The sequence below is a fragment of the Ceratotherium simum genome, chromosome 18 (genome assembly GCF_057802395.1).
Source record: "Ceratotherium simum simum isolate JZ-2026a chromosome 18, ASM5780239v1, whole genome shotgun sequence".
Lineage (NCBI taxonomy): Eukaryota > Metazoa > Chordata > Mammalia > Perissodactyla > Rhinocerotidae > Ceratotherium > Ceratotherium simum.
This window is the reverse complement of record NC_141917.1, coordinates 30,482,821-30,503,779: the sequence shown is the minus strand read 5'-3', so window position 1 is coordinate 30,503,779 and position 20,959 is coordinate 30,482,821. Positions and strand designations below refer to the sequence as shown.

The 20,959-nt window shown below is 38.9% G+C and overlaps 1 protein-coding gene across 4 annotated transcripts in view; it reads left to right on the top strand.

Moving 5' to 3' along the window:
• CPLANE1 (ciliogenesis and planar polarity effector complex subunit 1) overlaps positions 1-20,316 on the top strand; it is a 118,240-nt gene extending 97,924 nt beyond the window's left edge. For 3 of the 4 annotated variants that reach the window (XM_087443206.1, XM_087443208.1, XM_087443207.1), the window contains 9 exons: positions 2,816-2,846; positions 3,378-3,509; positions 6,914-7,079; positions 8,959-9,017; positions 9,495-9,662; positions 11,059-11,183; positions 13,689-13,778; positions 18,856-19,034; positions 19,815-20,316. In XM_087443206.1, the coding sequence (XP_087299332.1) occupies positions 2,816-2,846; positions 3,378-3,509; positions 6,914-7,079; positions 8,959-9,017; positions 9,495-9,662; positions 11,059-11,183; positions 13,689-13,778; positions 18,856-19,034; positions 19,815-19,988 (1,124 nt within the window). In that variant the 3' untranslated portion in view covers positions 19,989-20,316. Of the gene's footprint in view, positions 1-2,815; positions 2,847-3,377; positions 3,510-6,913; positions 7,080-8,958; positions 9,018-9,494; positions 9,663-11,058; positions 11,184-13,688; positions 13,779-16,021; positions 16,106-18,855; positions 19,035-19,814 lie in introns of all 4 variants that reach the window. The other variant, XM_087443209.1, reaches the window with a different exon arrangement.
• The last annotated feature ends 643 nt before the right edge of the window (positions 20,317-20,959 follow it).

Below are 20,959 nucleotides of genomic sequence, written 5' to 3'. Positions count from 1 at the left end.
GTTTAGTGCCACTTTTCATTCCATTTCACTTGGAGCTGGTAACTGGTGATATTCACTGACTACGTGAATAAAAGAGAAAGAGAAGGAGAAAACGAATGGCTATTTAGAGTTGTGAGACTGTAGGAGCAAGGATATGACTAGGTCTGATGTCATACTCGAGAGTACCTTACAACCAAATGTAGCAGTTTGAGGTGATGCTGGGGCATATAAGTGGCCATATTTAGGACCCAGTTTTTGACAAAGAAGTGGAGCTTGATGAGAGGTTTAGGCTTAAAAAACAGATGTAAGAGCCTTTTACCTAATTATATAGTTAGGACTTAGAGAGTGCATCTGTTCTTTGCAAGAAAGATGGAAAAAGGGAAAATGCCAAGGACCAGCCTGTGAAATGTCACCCGTTAGACAGCAAGGGGAGCCTCCTCAGTGAGGGAAATGGATGAGCAGACTCTGGTGAAGGGATTTCCAAGAAAAAGCGCATGGCTAACAGTTTCACACGCCACCAGAAAGTCAAGAATAAAGGCTGAGTTTTTTAAGGACTTTGGGGACTTGCAGTGTAATATCAAGAGTAGAAGAAGGCAGGTTGGGGGCAAAGACAGGCTCAAGAAGCTATAATATAGACTACTTAAGAATTCTGAGAGTAAAAGGAAGTAGAAAATGAGATAAGGGAAGTGAAGTCAAAGATCATTTTAAGATGGGGATAAATACAAACTCTTTAATGTTTAAAGGCAGAAGAAAAGAAAGGAGTGGGAAAAGAGAAATTGAAAGTATCAGGTTAAGGAGGTGATTCATTCAAGGCTGTAATAGCTTCTTAAATTAGGATGCAAGAGAAAAAAAGGGGGAAATGTCAATAAGTGGCATAATACTTATAAAGATGGATAAATTAAAATGTTTTTCTCTAGTATTCAATGTTTGGTTGCAAATTTAAAAAAGAATCCAAGTTATCATTTTTTCAAAAGTGCAGAATTTAGATGCCCTAATGGGTGTTTTCTTCTCTATAGTTGGTGTCTTGGAAAGATGTACAGTCATTCCTTTAATTCTAGTGCTCAGAAATAGCTCGGATTTCCTCTTTTGAAATTGACTTCCATTTCTTAGCACATTCTTCTGAGCGCTCTTAATAGTAGCAAATAATTTATTCACTGAGGATAGATTTAATTTTTGGCAACAGCCATAAGTTATTCAGAGGCATTTCTGATAAACGAAGTAGATGATCAGGCTGTGTGTCACTGTTTGGAATTAAGAAAAAAGGAATTGTGATTATCAGGGAATGAAGCTGATCTATTGTGTTTAGTAAATTGTGAAGGCCTCCCAAAGGAAGACTTCCAAAACTGGTTTGAAATGAAGTCAAGATAGAATCTGCCTATGTGACTACTTGTAAAGGTATTTATTTGGATATAGCAACTTTCTACCCTTTGATAAAAAGAATCAGTTTCATTTAATAGTCGGACCTTTTTTTTTTTTTTTTTTTGTGAGGAAGATCAGCCCTCAGCTAACATCCATGCTAATCCTCCTCTTTTTGCTGAGGAAGACTGGCTCTGAGCTAACATCTATTGCCAGTCCTCCTCCTTTTTTTTTTCCCCAAAGCCCCAGTAGATAGTTGTATGTCATAGTTGCACATCCTTCTAGTTGCTGTATGTGGGACGCAGCCTGAGCATGGCCAGAGAAGTGGTGCGTCGGGGCGCGCCCAGGATCCGAACCTGGGCCGCCAGCAGTGGAGCGCGAGCACTTAACCGCTAAGCCATGGGGCCGGCCCCGGACCTTTTATATGATTCACCTATACTTAACACCATTATCATTTTTTCTTTCAGTAGTTGAGGCTTTTCTTAAGAATTAGATTTGAGGGCCGGCCCTGTGGCTTGGTGGTTGGGTGCGCGCGCTGCGATGCTGGTGGCCCGGGTTCGGATCCCGGGTGCGCATCGAGGCACCACTTCTCCGTTCATCCTGGGGCCGAGTCCCACATGCAGCAGCTAGAGGGATGTGCAGCTACGACATACAACTATCCGCTGGGGCTTTGGGGGGAAAAAATAAAATAAATAAAATCTTTAAAAAAAAAAAAAAAAAAAAGAATTAAATTTGATTAATTACAATTAAGAACTCACAAATGCCCAGACTCTGAGAACAAAGATAATATAAAATCCTTGATTTGAGGATTAATAAATTAAACAAAACAATCTGTGCTTAAGAAGACACAATTATTTAATATAAAAAACATGTGGATGTATAAGTCTTGGGGGCAGAGTGGATTTATCTTAGTATAAGAAAATCTTAACAAGGAAATGTTTTTGAGAAGAGATGTCAGAACACTTCTTCCTATATTAACTCAATTCTCTTTGAGGGTTAAACATATAAAAAATTGAGTAAATTAAGTGTTTTGCTTTAAAGACCTGTAGTTAACATTGGACAAGTTTTAAAAATTATTTTTTGGGTTATTCTTCCAAGTAAAGGCTTCTTGGATTTAAATTGGATATTTTCCCAAATGTATTACTTGTAGATAATCAGAAGTTTTTTTGTTTTTTTTAGTAAATTGCATTCCAGCATTCTCAACTGTGTACTAAGCAAAGAAAGATTATACCTCTTAAACTGTATTGTTCAGAGTACTCTGGATAGAAAAGTAATAATCTTAAAATGTGGACAATATTCACTACCAAATAGCATATTCAAGAGGAGGATAAATATGCTCTACATATCTTTACACCAATTGGGAGGTTTAAAAATATTTCAATTTCTGGTTACATGATTTCTGAATCAGGTTAATAATTGAAAGTCAAAAAAATAACTGACCTGAAATTTTTATTAATAATAATGTATCTTTTTTTTTAAGGTGTGAATAACAGTGATGAGTTATTTGAAAGGTAAATATCTTAAGAATTAATGCACAGTTTTACTTAAAGTTGGGTATAAATTATGTGTTCTGGAAATTTTGTTGTTCATATGTACGTGAACTTCTACACTACATTTTTTTTGTGGATTAAAGGAATATAATTAATTCCCATTGGGAATGGGGTGTTGTAAGAAACTGAGGATTATTATATTATATCCCTTACTGTTTTAGCATAGGTAATTAGAATACAATAGACTACATTTGCTACACTTTCTTTCACTACGTATGTATTAAATTTCAGCAGGCAGAAGAGGTAGAGATTGTCTCCTGGGCCTTATGTTTGCTTTTTTAAGAGCACATACAAAGTCATCAATTATTGATGATTAGGCTTTTCCACTGATGATTACTGGAATTAAAGAAAGAGAAGGGACAGGAGTTATATGTTTATCATTTTCATGTTCATTTATGCTCTTGGAGGGCATAGTTATACATGTTAATTTTTGCTTAATGTAATTAAGTTATAGATACTGACATATATCTCAAATTACATTTGCAAATGAAGTGTTTCAGTAGGTCCACTCCAGATGACTGGATTGACTGATATTGCAGACGTTATTGATGACCTTATTACAAAAGATGGAGTTTCCAGTGAAGAGCTCGGCTTAACAGAACAACAAGCTAGGAATATCTCCAGGTAATTATTGAGTAATTCATTTTTAGCCTATTTAAAATGTTTATGGGGCCAGCCCCATGGCATAGCGGTTAAGCACGCGCTCTGCTGCTCGCAGCCCGGGTTTGGACCCCGGGCTTGCATGGATGCACCCCTTGTCAGGCCATGCTGTGGCAGCGTCCCACATAAAGTGGAGGAAGATTGTCACGGATGTTAGCTCCAGGCCAGTCTTCCTCAGCAAAAAGAGGAGGATTGGCATGGATGTTAGCTCAGGGCTGATCTTCCTCACAAAAAAAAATAAATAAAAATAAAATAAAATGTTTATGGTTCAAGAATATTCAAAATTGGCCATATTTTAATGTGATTTTTATGAAACAAATTCAAAACTTAGAATAGATGTTTTTCTTCATAAATACATTTTGTGATGTTCATGTGTCATTCCACCCCTCCCCAACAGTGTATAGACTGGTTTATTTAACTAATACAGCACATCTGTATCCTGTGAATTTTCCCAAGGTCTCATCACTTTAATTACAACATAAATTTTATCCTATTTTGTCTTAGAAGTAATTAACGTTTTAGTTCAGAGTACTTTATCCTAAATATTAACCCTTAGAATACATTTTAAATAGCCTTTCCTCGGAACATTAGGTTAAAATGTTTTTCCTTACAACCTTTCCTGGGCCTAGAACTGGTTCCTGATAGAATAAAGGCTGGCTCTCCTACTAATGCTTCCTTGAAATACATACACCTCTTTGCTTGTTTATCTAAGATTGTCAACCTTATGAATAGCAACTATACTTCATTTCCTAGTGCAATTCCACTAACTACCTCAATGGAAATGCAGTGTATTATAATTGAACTTAAAAGACTGTTACCAGAAAATAGTGTACAAAACCCCCTCAATTTCTATTTAATTAGTGGAATTATCTGCTCTATTATGACCTCATATCAAGAACATGTAACCCTAACTTTCTCGTCAAACACATTTAGTTACCTTTAATCACAGATATAGGGATTTTAGTTCTTTTTTTTAAGTTAATGATCATATTATGAATATTTCAATAATGTAATAAATGTTAAGAATTGAAATAAAAATAAAGTATGGTTTCTACTCTTGAATGGAGATAGAACTATAAACAGAGTATGACATAAAACCAAATTGTATCAGTGTGCTAAGGGAGCTCAGGGGAAGAGAATCAATGAAAGAATGCAGCTTCATCAGTTAAGGATTTGATCTGTATTTCAAAGGATGAGTAGAGATTCATGTGGGTTATAACTGGAAGAAAGGATATTCTAGGCAGCAGGAATATAATATGCAAAGGTGTAATGGTCAGTGGAGGGCAGGGAGTTAGATGTGACTGGAGTTTATGCATTGGAAGGAGAGAGAAGGTCTGGCTGGGTGTGCTGGCTGTTGACTGGGGACCAGAGGCACTCTGAGTTTACCTTCTCTGCAAGCAGTAGTGGGGAAGCCATTTCTTAAACTAGAAATGGGAGCCAGTCAGAGGTCTTACTTCAGTAGTCTAAAGATGAGGTGGTTCAGAATGGAGAGTGTAGGGTAACAAATGTGAGTATACCTGAAGGTTGTCAGGAGGAAGTGAGAATGATTTTCTACTTGGATGACTGAGTTGATGGTGATTTCTTTAGCAAGAGAGAGAATATAGTTTTAGATGTAAGTAGCCAGGAGAACAGTCAGTTGGTAATATTCATTGGTACATTAGTTTCAGGTCCTCCCAGAAGCAAATGCCAAAATGAGATTTAGATGAGTAAGAGATTTATGTGGAGAAACACCTGTGAGGGGAAAGAAAGGAGGAGCCAGAGGAGGTGGGGACAGCTGTCAGACTGCAATGCCGGTGTGGCTCTGACCCTGGGTTAGGGGTCCCCAGGATCACCCCAGGTTCAGTGATTCACCAGGAGGATTCACAGAACTCATATAGTCATACTCACGACTATAATTTATTATAGCAAAAGGCAAAGCAAAATCAGCAAAGGGAAAACGTATATGGGGTAAATTCCAGGGGAAACCAAGCACAAGTTTCCAAGAATCCTGTCCCAGGGAGTCACGCAGGACATGCTTAATTCCTCCAGCAACACATTATGACAACACATGTGGAATGTTGTCTATCAGGGAAGCTTCTGGAAACTCAGTGCCCAGGGTTTTTATGGGGGCTGATCAGGTAGGCACCCTCTGCCTGGCACACACCAAGAGTCCAGACTCCCAGGAGGAAAGCAGGTGTTCAGTATAAACCACATTGTTTGTATCCGTGACCCATCTGCCATTTAGGATTGTGTCCTCTTTGCAGACTGGGTGATGAGTCGGCCCCAAATCCCCATCTCACACTGCCTGTTTTCTTGGACCACTCTCAGGACTGCTTGTGTTAGTTCATGTCATCTGAGAAGCAGAAGCCAAGATGGGATTAGATGTACAAGAGACTTATTGGGAGAAATGCCTGTGAGGGGAAAAGGCCGAAAAAAACAGAATTGAGGAGAGGCATCAGACCACAATGCAGGTCTCACCCCTCCCTGTGATGGACAGAGGGAAGGCAGAGAGTTGAGTAAGTAGAATCTCAGAGTACAGTGTAGTTCTAAGAAAGTTTCATCTGGGTCAATGGTGAGACGCCAAGCCAAAGTAACTCATCAGAGGAATCCTGTGTCTTGCAGGAATGTGCCGGCCACAGCATCCCTGCCGTGCTCAGTCATTAGCTTGGGCCAGCCCACGGGAAGTATGGCATGGGCATGCAAGTGAGGCTAGATCCAGAAGAGCAGCAGTTTAGAAGTCATCTCTGTGTTACAAGTTTTGGAAGTGATTCAGATAGTCCAGAAACAGAACAGGCCAAACAGAACCTGTAAAGACATTAATATTGAAGTGGTGAGCAGAGAAGAAAGGAGCCAATGTAGGAGGCTGCATAGTGTTTTGAGAGGTAGAAAAAGGCCCAGGTAAGACAGCGTTTAAAGCAGAAAGGAAAAGTCAATTTTATCAAGTGTTATAGAGAAGTCCAGTAGGGTGAAGACAGAAGAGGTCATTGGTGACCTTTCTGAGATCATTTTCAGTGATTTCAGGGGACAGGTTGGAGCAAGTTGTCATAAGTGTATGCAACTTTTCAAGATGGGGCAAAATCTTTCCAAATAAGCAGTAATATTTAGTTGTGATATTTCTTCTTTCCATAACAAATTTAAAGATTTTATTTATTTATTTTTTCCCCCCAAAGCCCCAGTAGATAGTTGTATGTCATAGCTGCACATCCTTCTAGTTGCTGTATGTGGGACGCGGCCTCAGCATGGCCAGAGAAGCAGCGCGATGGTGCGAGCCCGGGATCCGAACCCGGGTCGCCAGCAGTGGAGCGCGCTCACTTAACCACCAAGCCACGGGGCTGGCCCTCCATAACAAATTTAAAATCAAGTGATGCTCTGCCTATTCAATTTCTCAGGACCCAGCATTCTTCTGGCAGATGTCCACAAAGAACTGAGAAGGAGAGAAGAGAGATTCAAATCTGGATGAAAAGAAAACGAAAAGAAAGAATGGCAGAGTACTTAAATCAGCTGGCAGAAAAGAGAGGGCAAGAACATAATCCTTTCTGCTCCAGGAGCAATCCAGTAAGTCTGCACGATCAAGGGTAATGGAATTATCACAGAATATGTGTAGTTTTTTCCTGGCAAATATTCAAGAAAAGGATTTAACATAATTTGGATGCATTTTGTATTTGACCGAAAAGTCAGCATTTTACTTAAGTCACGAAAAATTAAGAAATCACCTTAACAAAATGTAGCAAAGTATTCTACAAATCATGTTCTATTGAACTATCTTAAATATTTTTTTCTCTCCCAGGCTGATTATGGCTCTAGCATTTTAACCAAATGAAGAGGTTGAATGATTGAGTGACCAAATGGAGTTGTTTCCTTAATTTTCTGTGAGAGTCAGTGGCAGTTGAACAACTGACTGTGTGTAGTAAAGCAATTTTAAAAATCAATTTTGTATCCATAAGTTATCTACAAGAAATTTTTTAAAAGTATGGTCCAGTCATGTACCAACAGAACAAGGGTACCTCTGTGTGTGTGTTTCAACTGTCCTTTAAACTGTCAACATTTGTTTACTGAGTCCTGACTTATGGACATCACCAGGGCTAGGTCAGAAGTATTTTTCTTCAGAAGGTGAAACAAAGCAGTGTTACTTTATCACATTACCATGAAAATCACATTTAGATTACACTTAGATTACAGTTTATCTTTTGCTTTGTAATCTGAAATAAAATAAAATATAATAGCACTTCATTTTTTTCAGCATCCTTAGGGGAATACATTCTGTAAGTGAATTTTCCAGATAAGGCAGTCACATTTAAGCACCAAATGGTGGAAAAGTAGGTGAACTATTATTTAAAGTGTGTAACTTACTTACCTGTGTCTGGAAAGAGCATGTTGGTGTTAATATAACATTTGTCGATAGCTCTGGGGACATGGTAGTGACTTTCAGGGCTACTGAGGTACATGACCAGAATCTGAAAGTGCATGTGTATATGTGTGTGTTCCTCCACCCCATAGAGGTAGGTTCTGATATCACCCTCCCTGTCAGCCAAGCAAATACCCAAGATGGTTAGAATTGTGTCCAAATTTAGAATACATTAACTCTGAGAGCATTGGGATTGTTTGGTTCATAGACGTTGTGACATCTCCTTCAAGATCGCAGACACTTGTTTCTTTATTTTTAGCTTCTATTTGGGTAGAGGTATGGGATTTGTGAGGGGTTAATGTAATTAAAAATTTCATTTGAATTTCTATCAGAAATCAATAAGACCTTTAATTTGTTAGTGACTACTTCCATATAGGATCTTGAGAAAGTGAATCCCCTTCTGCATGCATGTTTTTCTGTACACAATTGTGTGTGAAAGGATTTAACCTCAGTAGTAACAGTAACTCTTAATGTTCTGGAATAAGATGTAAATAGCCGACCTTTTCCAGTTTGGCTCATGGTTTGTAAATTTTGAAGAGTTTACGAGTCACAGTGAATTCACTGCAGTAGGTTTCTGGTAAACATTTTAGAACGTCAAAATGATGGTTTTAAATGTCTGACTCACTTTTGCTCTATGAACCAAGCTCTTGATGAGATTAATCACAAGATTCAGTACAAAGTATAGGTGTCTCCATCATTAAAATGTTCGTATTTTCTGTTTTAAATGTGGCTGATAATATTCTCTCCTTTTGAGAAAATATATTAATTTAGCTACTAAAGTATACTTTGCATTCCATTTATTAAACTGGATTTTATTTTAATTACATGATGCTTTAATTTAACATTTTCATGTTTTGTGCCGGGGTAGGAAGCATTATCAAATATGACAGTGTTTTGTGCTGTTTCCTAAAAAGCAAAATTTAACATCCTGTTAAAATTGATTAGTGGAATTTCATGTTTTCCATGCATCATAATGGTTTAATTATTTGAACTGAACAATAATGAACTAACTGGATTTTTCTTGTGCAGTTTTATATGACTTCAAGGGAAATCAGGCTGAGACAAAAGATGAAGCACGAAAAAGACAGGTGAGTTTGGTGGCTGTATATTCAGGGTACAGTGTACCCTGAATATTTTCTCTGGCTTGCTCATCCCAGACATAGATAATGCCTTAGGAATTCTAGTTTTCACAGTAGTCCGGTTTTGGTCGATACACAGAAAATTATGAGAGATAACTGCAAGGAAAATAGACTCTACTAGCCTTTTTAGGAATTTGCTTTCAAATAATATTCATTCCATTCAATTTTTATGACTTGTATTTCTGCTGTTCTCCTCCCTATCCCCATTCAGTTATGTATGTGCATTTTGAAAATACCCCAAAGGCCATAACTACAAGTATCTTAACACTACTGCCTAATGGTCTTCAGGAATCCGAAATTTTTATTTGTGTTTGAATAGCATTGAAAAGGACAAATGCTAGGTGGTCTTCAAACACCATGTTCCCTCTAGAAATATGAACTGAAAGTGACTCTTTTATTAAATCTTGTTTAATTCTTTGTCTACAGATTGCTACTCTCTGACCACTATAGTCGTCGAATCTCACAAGCATACAGTCTGATGAATGAACTGTTATTTGAATCAGTACAACTACCAGCAACTGCACAGAAACCATTGCCTACCAAACCCAGAACTGCTGAAATTTCCAGATGGCAACGCTCCCTTTCTCCAAGAGGGTAAGACAAGATTTGGCATGTCATCTGGCAAGATAATATTAGGCTTGATAAGAAGAAAGGTAGTGTTTTTGTGACCCAAGTTCAGTGTATTTGCGTCTACCCTGCTCAGAATTATGACAATAAAGTGAAGAAAAAAATGTCCCCATAATTATGAGGTCTTTATAAGTTTATAGAATCACCAAGGAAAAAGACAAAAATGGTGTTCTCTCTTAACAAAACACTTCACTATACCTAATACAATTCTGATATCCGTTCAATCCTGTTTGCTTCTTTTCTGTAGTCTTTGTTAATATTTCCTTCTGTAATTTGCCTCCTAACTGCTCTCCCATTTCTCCCCTTGGCTCCACTCTTGCAGAAACAGACAGTCCCCACCAGCTTACCCCTTCTTCCTCTGCTGTCTCTTCCCACCCTGCCCAGTTATTGCTGACTCAGTTGTAGATACTGTTATATATTTCTTCTTGAAACAGTGACCTGCAATATGTTTGGATATGAGTTCATTAGGCAGAAATTAATTAAACATAGAATGCTAAAGAAAAGTACCCAACTGTAAAGTTTCTTATATGTGGCAAAGAAACAGAAAATTATATTTGTTGGTGATTCATAAGCTGAACATGAATTGGCAGTACAATGTTGTTAAAAATTACCACCTTTGACAAAATGAATGATTAGGATTATAAACATAAGCACATAATTTAAGAGCCTGTAGGGAGGCCGGCCCTGTGGCTTAGTGGTTAAGTGCGCGAGCTCTGCTACTGGCGGCCTGGGTTCGGATCCCGGGTGCGCACCGACGCACCGCTTGTCAAGCCATGCAGAGGCGGTGTCCCACATACAGCAACTAGAAGGATGTGCAACTATGACATACAACTATCTACTGGGGCTTTGGGGAGAAAAAGGGGAAAAAAAGGAGGAGGATTGGCAATAGATGTTAGCTCAGGGTCGGTCTTCCTCAGCAAAAAGAGGAGGATTGGCATGGATGTTAGCTCAGGACTGATCCTCCTTACAGAAAAAAAAAAAAAAAAAAGAGCCTATAGGAAATGCTACCCAACACAAACCCAGATGTAATCAGATCACGTGTGTGTGTAATGTGGGGTGTACTCAAAATACTAGAGACCAAAGCAGGGTATTAAATACATTAATAACTTGCCAATACATAGAGAATTTAAAATGGATAGAGAGATAACCAAAAACAATTTCTTTGAAAAAAGTGAAGTTTGAAGTATGAGATATGAAGAATTATTTGTTGAGAGTTATTATGCACTAAATGTATCACTGAGGTACAGAATAAGAAATGTCAAGTGAATGTATTAATATGAGCTAGAATTTGGTCTTTTTGAAATATTATAGTTTGTCACTGATATGAGATTCTAGGAATGTAATTATGTAATTTCTACTTCAGAGAGAATCGACATGGTCACAATTTTCCAATAAATCGACCTGGAAAAGTCAGAAATACATCCAAACCAAGTTATACCCAAAAAGGGAAACCTTTGGGGCAAGCTCAAGGCTCACCTTGGCCACGTGGTAAGACTTAGAGCTTTTTTTCTTGTGTAATTTGGACCTATTCCTTCTTGTCTCCCAAGTTGTGTTTTCATTAGTAAAAGCTGTAAATCATAGTGAAAAGCAATTCTCATTTCAACAGAATGCAAGGGATTGATAAAAGACTTAGCTGTCCTGGGATTTTGTTCTATTGCTTTGAAATAAGAAGACCCTTGGAATCTTTTTAAACTGTTTGCCTTTTTGTAATAGAATTTGAACAGTCAGTAAATTAGATATGACTTATTTGGAATATGTTTCTTTTGTGTGTCTGGCTAAAGGTGTAGGCATTTTTACAAATCAAGTTCTGATGGATTTCAGGATGAATACATCACAGAAGAGGAATACTAAGAGGCTCAGATTGAAATAATATTATGTTTTTACCCTTTGAACATCCTTTTCTGCATTTGAAGTTATAATATCTTATTTATTGGTAGCTTTCCTTTAGTTAATTTTGCCATATTTGGGTTTTGATTACTAAAGTAAAATGTACTTATTTGTAAAATGATTATGAATTAAAAATGTATAATCATAGCTAACATGTAGTATAACAATTAATGTGCCAGATTCTGTGTAAGCTCTTTAATTACGACCCTGTGAGACAGGTACTATCATCTTCTCATTTTGAAGTTGAGAAAACCAAGGCAGAGAAAGGTGGAATAACTGCTAAGATCAGACAGCTAGGAAGTGGTAGAATCAGGATCTAAACCCAGTCTGGGTCTACAGCCTACACACTTAGAACCTACACTTTGGTTTGCTGCCTCAATTTAGAAAATTAAAATTTCCATAAATTCTAATCCTTTTGATAAAACTTCATAGTTTGGTTACCTCTTGCTTTTGATTGACAAATTACAATAAGAAAATACTGCTCTTTTTGAACTAAAATTGCAGAATAGTAACCATGTTTTCCTTTTTTATTTTTTTTAATGGAGTTGTTTTTTTTTTTTTTTAATTTTTCTGCCAAAGCCCCAGTAGATAGTTGTATGTGATAGTCGCACATCCTTCTAGTTGGTGTATGTGGGATGCAGCCTCAGCATGGCCGGAGAAGTGGTGCATCAGTGCGTACCCGGGATCCGAACCCGGGCTGCCAACAGCGGAGCGCGCGCACTTAACCGCTAAGCCACGGGGCCGGCCCATGTTTTCCTTTTTTAAATTTTATTTTACACCTGATACATTTGCCAAAATTAAAGAAATATCCAAAATTGGCAAAGATTTTAAACCTGAATATAAGATGGAAAAGTCTTGGATTATGTGGAAATATGTCTTTCTCTTTGACCTGTTCAGTGTTAGGCTGGTGTTGTTACCTTGCACTTGACTGGGCCAGGGCCTTCGCCCTCCCTTGGTCGCCTCACTTGCCCTTGGTGGACTATGCTTGATGAGGTCCAGACCCTCTCTCTGGCCTTGTCCTCTCCTTCTGCCTCCTTAGGCTCCTTTCCCCGTATAATCTGTATTATCTGTGCTGCATGCCAGCTTGTTTTCCAACCACATGCTGTGCTTTTGTGCTCCTATTCCTTAGTTGAAATTCTGCCTTATATCTTTTTTTGTGTGTGTGTGAGGAAGATCAGCCCTGAGCTAACATCCATGCTAATCCTCCTCTTTTTTTTGCTGAGGAAGACCGGCTCTGAGCTAACATCTATTGCCAATCCGCCTCCTTTTTTTCCCCTTTTTCTCCCCAAAGCCCCAGTAGATAGTGTATGTCATAGTTGCACATCCTTCTAGTTGCTGTATGTGGGACGCGGCCTCAGCATGGCCGGAGAAGCGGTGCATCGGTGCGCGCCCGGGATCCGAACCCGGGCCGCCAGTACTGGAGTGCACGCACTTAACCGCTAAGCCATGGGGCCGGCCCCTCAGTATGCAGTTTCTAATTTCTTCAGCCCTCCTTGCAAACTGTTATACTTAGAACTAAATACAAAACAAGCAAAAAAGAGGACTCTATCAAGAACAATATAAAGGTTATACACTTGTAACTGAGAGGCATCATAGGCATAAAAATATGTCTAGCTTCTAGGATCATCCAGGCCTGTGTTCATATCCCAGCTCTGCTGCTTACTTTGTGCACTCAGATATATTATTTACAACCTATCTCATAGAGTTGTTGAGGATTATAGTAAAACATTTTGCATAACTGAAACAGTAAATAGTTGCTACTAATCCTGGAATTTAAGAAAGCTTAATCATTTCTCTTGATAAAATTTAACTTGGCATTTTGTCTAGGTGTGTACTACTAATAGGCTTATGTGCCTGCATTTCCATTTGCCAGAGATGTTGTCAAGGCACATTTACCATTTGAAAAAGGACCATGGTCATGCCATAAGGATACCAAGTCCCTAAGCAGAGTTTTCCCTCCTTCACCTGAACTCTTTGTTTTGCTTTCTTGGTTCAAATCAACTGTCATTTATTGGGCCCCTACTAATCAGAAGATTTCTGTCCTCAAAGAATGTGAAAAATTATGCATACATATGGAGGGTTAAAGAAGTTTGCCTGTCTTTATAGGAACTGCCACTTTTACCATACAGAAAAAAGCTGGTGGAGCCAAAATGGCAGTAAGAAAGGCTGCGCAGTCTCCTGTTACCTTCCGAAAAGGTAAGGGGTAAATAAAGAATAGAGAGTTCTTGGACTTAGTACTAATTTTTTTTTTTTTTATTGAGGTCATGTCGGATTATAACATTATATAAATTTCAGGTGTACCTCATTATATTTCGACTTCTGTATAGACTGCATCGTGTTCACACCAAAAGTCTAGTTGCAGTACTAAATTTTTAAAAATCATAAATAACTCTTAGAAATTTCAAATAAAGATTTCAGAATGAAGAGTGTGGCTGTGTGGTACAGTGGTTCAGAGAAGGGACTGTGGAATTAGCTTGTTTGGAATCCTAGTTCACCACTAACTCTGTAGCCTTGGGCCAATTCCTAACCCATTTGTGTAAGCCTCAATTTTCTCACCTGCAAAATATAGATTATAATAGTGAGAATGTATGTAATGGGCTGAGCACAGTGCTGAGCATAAAAACAAGTGCTCAGGAAGTTGCTGTGATCACATAGTCATGGAATACACAGACCTATAAGTTTGGGGATTTTAGGCCCAGTTTTGCCCCCATATTTGGATACTTGCTCAAATTAGCTGTGCTCTGATCAACTAGAGAGAGGGAAATTACACCTAATGATCTTAATTCCCAATGTCTCCCCATAGCCCATCCCTCATCCCATGTTACTGTTCATAATTTAAAAAGTACTTTCACATTCATTCTCCTATTAGCTCTCTATAACAACCCTGGTAGATAGTCAGGGCAACTATTATCCCCATCTTACAGCTGAGGAAACTGAGGCTTAGAGAAGTTAAATGGCCTGCTCGGATCCCCTTAGAACAACAAAAATAATAGCTAACAGTTATAGAGAACTTACTTGATGCCACACTGTATTAATACCTGTGTGCATGATCTGACTTAATCCTCATGTTAATCCAGTGAGGTCTGTGGCATTATCCCAGTTTACAGAAAAGAGCTAAATTTGGTAGGGATAATGGTGAAAACACTGATTTATATGTACTACAAAAATTATGAGAAATATGAGTTAGTCTAATCCTGCCATTATGCCTTTCTCTCCACTGCTGTCTCCTTTCTTTGCAGATTCATCTTTCAGTTCACTATATCTCTCTTCAGCTGTGTCTAATCTGCTATTTAACTCATCTGTCAGGTTTTAATGTCTATGGCTGTATTTTCTAGAAATTCTACTTGGTTCTTTTTCCATACTCTTCCCCATTGTATGCATTAAAACCCAAGCCTCTAGTTATTAGGATCAATTTGAGTCCTGGAAGCATCATTTCCTGTGCTTTTAATTTTATAAACCCAGTCTAGTTTTCTTTCAAAGTCTCTCATTTTGATATTTTGTAAAATGTTTTCTAGTTTAGAGTACCCCATAGCTTTTTATTCTTTTCTAAGCAAATGTTTAGCAATGTTTAGTTTGACATATAAAATACCCCAAAATGCAATGTTGCCCCTAAAAATAGCTGAAATTATATGTACATTTGTATCGTATTGTGTATGAAAGCTCCAGAGATCCAGGGTTTTGTGTTCTTGAAGTGAGTTATGATCTAGCATGAGGCCTTGTCCATAGAAAGGCAAACAGAAGTATTTCTTCCATTGTCCAATGGTAGCCCTGCCTCTGAAAGGAAGAAATTGAGTATGACTCCAAGTTTCTAGCTTAGGTCTTTGTCTAGACTGTAGGTAGGACAAGAGGAGGAGCAGGGTTTTCTTTTGTGGGTGGCGGAGGGAATGGATTCAGTTTTACTGTTTACAGCTTCAGATTCCTCAGACTGGACTCTTTTTTTTTTTTTTTTTTTTTTTTTTTTTTAAAGATTTTATTTATTTTATTTTTCCCAAAGCCCCAGTGGATAGTTGTATGTCATAGCTGCACATCCTTCTAGTTGTTGTATGTGGGACTCGGCCTCAGGATGAACGGAGAAGTGGTGCCTCGATGCGCACCCGGGATCCGAACCCGGGCCACCAGCATCGCAGCGCGCGCACTTAACCACCAAGCCACAGGGCCGGCCCATGACTGGACTCTTAAGACATTGTTTGGCAATATGTTATAAAGAAACTGAGTGGCATTGTTCACCATCCTACAGAGAAAGAGTGCTTCTTTGAGGGAAGCTGGTGCACTTGCCGCCCTAGTTTCCACTATGGGGTTTCTTCTTGATATATCACTTACTTTTCTCCTTAGAAAGCTTTCACTGCCCACACTGGGGCAGGAATACACACCCTACCTTGAAAAGCTTTGCACATGCTCAATTTGACAAAATTTTTTTCATATTGTATTTTTTTCTCAAGATTTGCTATCCCAAATAAATCTTAGAGAAATGCACACTGATCTGAAGAGAAGGAAATTACAAAGCCATTCCTGGGTAAAGCAGTGTGAGAAAAAGCCAGTGATAGCCTCTCAAGGCTATCCCCCATAGGTAAAGGCTTATCCCCAAATGCAGGATTGTTAACCTTAATTTCAGCAGACTTGGTGATGATTTTGTCACCTTCTAGATGGCAATAATTACATTCATTTGACAAGAGTATCAAAGTCTAGATGTCAAATTAATTGTAGCAGAGATGGTGGTTGAATTCGTTGGTGGTTACAGCCTTTGCTAATCTCTTATATCCTGAATACTGGAAGGAACAACTTCAGCATCCTGCCTCCGTTTGTTTCCATTTACTTTGGAAAGACAGCTTACCCTTGTGGTTATAATACTGCTTGACCACCTGTTGGTTTCTCTTTTTTTAATCCTTTAATCTCAGCTTTTTCTGTGTTCTACCGGCTGTTTTCTTTTTTACTAGTGTTTGTTCATGTGTGCATTCCTATTGTCCATTCATAGATAATTTTTTTTCATAGAGTTTTTCAAAATTAGTTCCTTAGTAATATTTGCTGAAATAATTATTTTAACATGGAACTTGCAGTCACATCCCAAAATACTCAGTGATGTCTTTAAATAGCAGAAAAAAAAGTCAAACCTGTTTCAACTAGAGCACAGCTCTCACGTTGGATGCTCAAGTGGCGACTTGTTTCTTTTCAGACCCTTGGGGCTAGTCGAAAGAACAACCCCTAAGCCCCCTGTACCACCACCCTCTGGCATCCCTTTGGCACTAATCCAGGAAGCAAGTTATTGGAAAGCTGCTGCCTTGGGGGTCCAGTTAAATAGACCCATTTCTCATTTACAGATATGAAGATTATCCTAAAGGGGCCTCTGAGTACTATTCTCCCTTCACCCCAAAGAGAAAGTTAATATATTAGCTCAGGTGCTGGGCATAGATCATCTTCATCATCTTGGGCAAATTACATAACCTCTCTAAGCCTCACTTTCCTCATTTGCAAAATGGGGATGACAACACTTTCCCTGTAGGATTTTCATGAAGAGTATTCATTTAGCAACCATCCATTAATCTACTACTACATACCAGGCACTGTTAGCCATGAACAACACAGACAGTAGCACAAAAATAAGATATGGTCTCTTTAAGAAAGTGTCATTGGAGTCAAGATCCTGAATGATGAAAAAGGGGTTGTCATGTAAAGATAAGACAGAACAGTTCCAGGCAGAGAGAAGAGCAAGTTCAAAGCCCTGATACAGAAACCAACTTGGTATGACAGAAAAGATCAGTATGGAAAAGTGGCCAGAGTTATGGTTGTAGAGATAGGCTGGATACTATATAGGCTAAGGCAAAGAGTTTGGATTTTACTCTGGATCCAGTGGGACTCCATTGGAGGAAATTAAGCAGGGAGATAATAAAATTTATGTTTTAGAACATGTAGGAGAAAAAGAACAGAAGGCAGACAAGCTCAGAGATATTGCTTGGACTAGGATTATAACAATAGAAATGGGGAGAAGTCATTAGATTTGGAATATATTTTGAAGATAGACCAAATTAAGACTTGCTGATGGATTGGTTATAGGATGCGTAAGAAAGAGAACGATAAAGGAAAATTGGATTTTAACCTGAGCATTTCCTGGGATGGGGAAGACTATTGGAGGAATGGGTTTAGGGGTAGAAATTAACAGTTTGGTTTTGGACATGTTAAGGTTAAGATGTTTACTGCATATTTAAGTAAAGATGTCAAGAAGACGGTTTGCTCTGTGAAGCTAGAGGTACAGGTTTGAGAGTTGTCAGCATGTAGATGATATTTATAGCTATCGAACTAGATGAGGTCAGCTAGGGAGAGTGTAGATGTGTAAGAGAACCAAGGACCAGGCCCTGGGGCACTCTGGTAAGTTCAAAGGACTGAATGTAGGTAAAGGGCTTAGCCCATTGTAAATGCCAAAATGTGTGCTGTTATTGTTTTTGGGGGGCTTATTTCTTGGAGGTATCCTCAGCTTTAAGCATATGAGGTTGGTAGAGCTATAAAAGGCCAGGTGCCCTAACTTTACCACTCTGTTACCTCTTCTTCCCCTCCTCAGGGAGCCACGTGACTGCTTGTCAGGACCTGTGTTTATTTCCCACCATACCTCATGTCTTGGGTCTTTCTTTAGGTCACCTTGGTGAGGGGCAGAACGTGCTGTAACATTGGTTTTGCAACATTGAGAGTGTTAGGTGGGGCATGCTCCTCTAGGGCCTTGTGCAGAGAAGCACTGTTGGTTGATGAATTTGCTAAGCTGCCTCTGGGCACCAGCTGGGATGAAAGTTTCTTTTCAACAAATGCTGATACTCAGTAAGGAGGAAGAGGGCAATAATGTGTTGCCACTGTACTTACCTTGATGCCTGTGCCCAAAGGCAGATTGTAGGCATGAAGCTTGAGTGAAGATACCTAAAACATCACACCTAGGAAGCTTCCACAAGACTTTCCATAAGAGGCAAGAAAGGCCCAGCTCTTCAAATTCACCCAACTTTGAAGTTGGAACTTCTCCACAGTTCTGTTATATCTGTGGCTTCTCCTCCGTGGACTCTCTTGTCCTAGAGGTTACCATTACTTTTCAAGTCAAAAGAGGTGGCCCGAATTCAATTTCCTTCTCTCACACTGACAGGACAGGAATTTTTAGAACTCTAAAGCGAACCGTATCCAGACCTTATGATTCAAATATTAGGTAAAATGTTACTGCCTTGGATTTGGTGATAAAAGTCACAGTAAATGAATAAACTTATGAGTCAGTCCCAATGTATGCTTTGTTCTTTTCCCTTTAAAGGCTCTCATGCTCCATGTCATAGTCTGCAGCATACAAAAAATCATGGAAGTTCTGGGCTTGCACCTCAAACCAAGCGGGTGTGTATAGAGTATGAGAGAGAGGAGACTGTGGTGAGTCCCTGGATATTACCTTCAGACATCCATAAGATTCTTCATGAGAGTCACAGTTCTCTTCTACAAGTAAGCATTGTTCCAGATTTCAATTTGCCTAGTGATTCCTCTGTGTTCTTCAGGGTTTTTTGTTTATTTTTTTGTGGGATGTAGAGATACTGAAAAATTGTTAGGTCATTTTGAAGTAGTGATTTAAAGCATCTACACTTTTGGCTTAGTACTCCAGCATTTATCTTTCAGAATTTTCCTCAACTTTGTATTTTCTTTTTTAACGAAAAAAATAACAGAAATGTAAGTACAGATAATTGTACTGCAGGTATAAAAATGCATTCAGGGGGCCAGCCCCATGGCTTAGCGGTTAAGTGCATGTGCTCCGCTACTGGTGGCCCGGGTTCGGATCCTCGGCATGCACTGACACATCACTGGTCCGGCCATGCTGAGGCGGTGTCCCACATACAGCAACTAGAAGAATGTGCAACTATGACATACAACTATCTACTGGGGCTTTGGGGAGAAAAAGGGGGAAAAAAAAAAAAAGAGGATTGGCAATAGATGTTAGCTCAGGGCCGGTCTTCCTCAGCAAAATGAGGAGGATTGGCATGGGTGTTAGCTCAGGGCTGATCTTCCTCACCAAAGAAAAAAAAAACCATTCAGTCCACTCTTCAGATCTGGTGCCAGCATCTAGTTGTCAGATGATGTTCAGCCCATTGCCAATCCAGATGAACTGGGCTATTTCCTTAACCATTTGGTAGATGAGCAAATCTAGAATCTTTGGAAAGCTTAGTGCATGTTCCATTTATTTTTTCTCAGGCTTGAAACCACAACTTACTGTCTTTCTCAATTTGATAGGACTTGTCACAAACCAAAGAAGAGCCAGAGCCTCCTTTTGAGGTGGGTGGCATGGACAGCATGTCTGAGAGCACTGGCAGCATCCTCAGCAAGCTTGACTGGAATGCCATTGAAGACATGGTGGCCAGTGTGGAGGACAAGAGCCTGTCTGTCCACTGGGCCCTGGACCTGTAAGACCCGAATATCATTTTGTTTCCAAGAAAAGGCCAACATCTCATTGATGTATTTCTGAAAGATTTGTGGGTTTAAGGGAGAGAAGCAATGAAGGAAGTGATGTGGATTTACCGCCTGCAGCCATATTATTACCTGGATTTGCCATTTCAAGAGGGAAAATAAACATTTCTCAGTAATTTTGCCTTCATTGGGAAAGGGTTGTTTACCTATAGATGTATTATATATTTTTGCATTTGACTTATCTTTAGTTATAATTTTTAAAATTATGAAAAGATAAAAAATGAAAAGTATTTAAGCTACTTTCAATAAAAATCTTCTATCTTGCTTCCTTCTTTACTACCCTGAGTTTTGAGAAACAACCTTAAATGGGTAAACTTTTTTTTTTTAATTGATGTTTTAATTGATGTTTTAATGGTTTCTAACATTGTGAAATTTGGGGTTGTACATTTTTGTTTGTCCATCACCATATATATGACTCCCTTCACCCCTGTGCCCACCCCCCACCCCCCCACCCCCACTGCCCCTGGTAACCACAGTCCAGTTTTCTCTGTCCATGTGTTGGTTTATATTCCACATATGAGTGAGATCATACAGTGTTTGTCTTTCTCTTTCTGGCTTATTTCACTTAACATAATACGCTCCAGCCCCATCCGTGTTGTTGCAAATGGGACGATTTTGTCTTTTTTTATGGCTGAGTAGTATTCCATTGTATATATATACCACATTTTCTTAATCCAGTTGTCACTCGAGGGACACTTAGGTTGCTTCCACTTCTTGGCTATGGTGAATAATGCTGCAATGAACATAGGGGTGCATAAGTCTCTTTGGATTGTTGATTTCAGGTTCGTTGGATAGATTCCCAGTAGTGGGATGGCTGGATCATAGGGCATCTCTATTTTTAATTCTTTGAGGAATCTCCATACCGTTTTCCATAGAGGCTGCACCAATTTGCATTCCCACCAGCTGTGTAT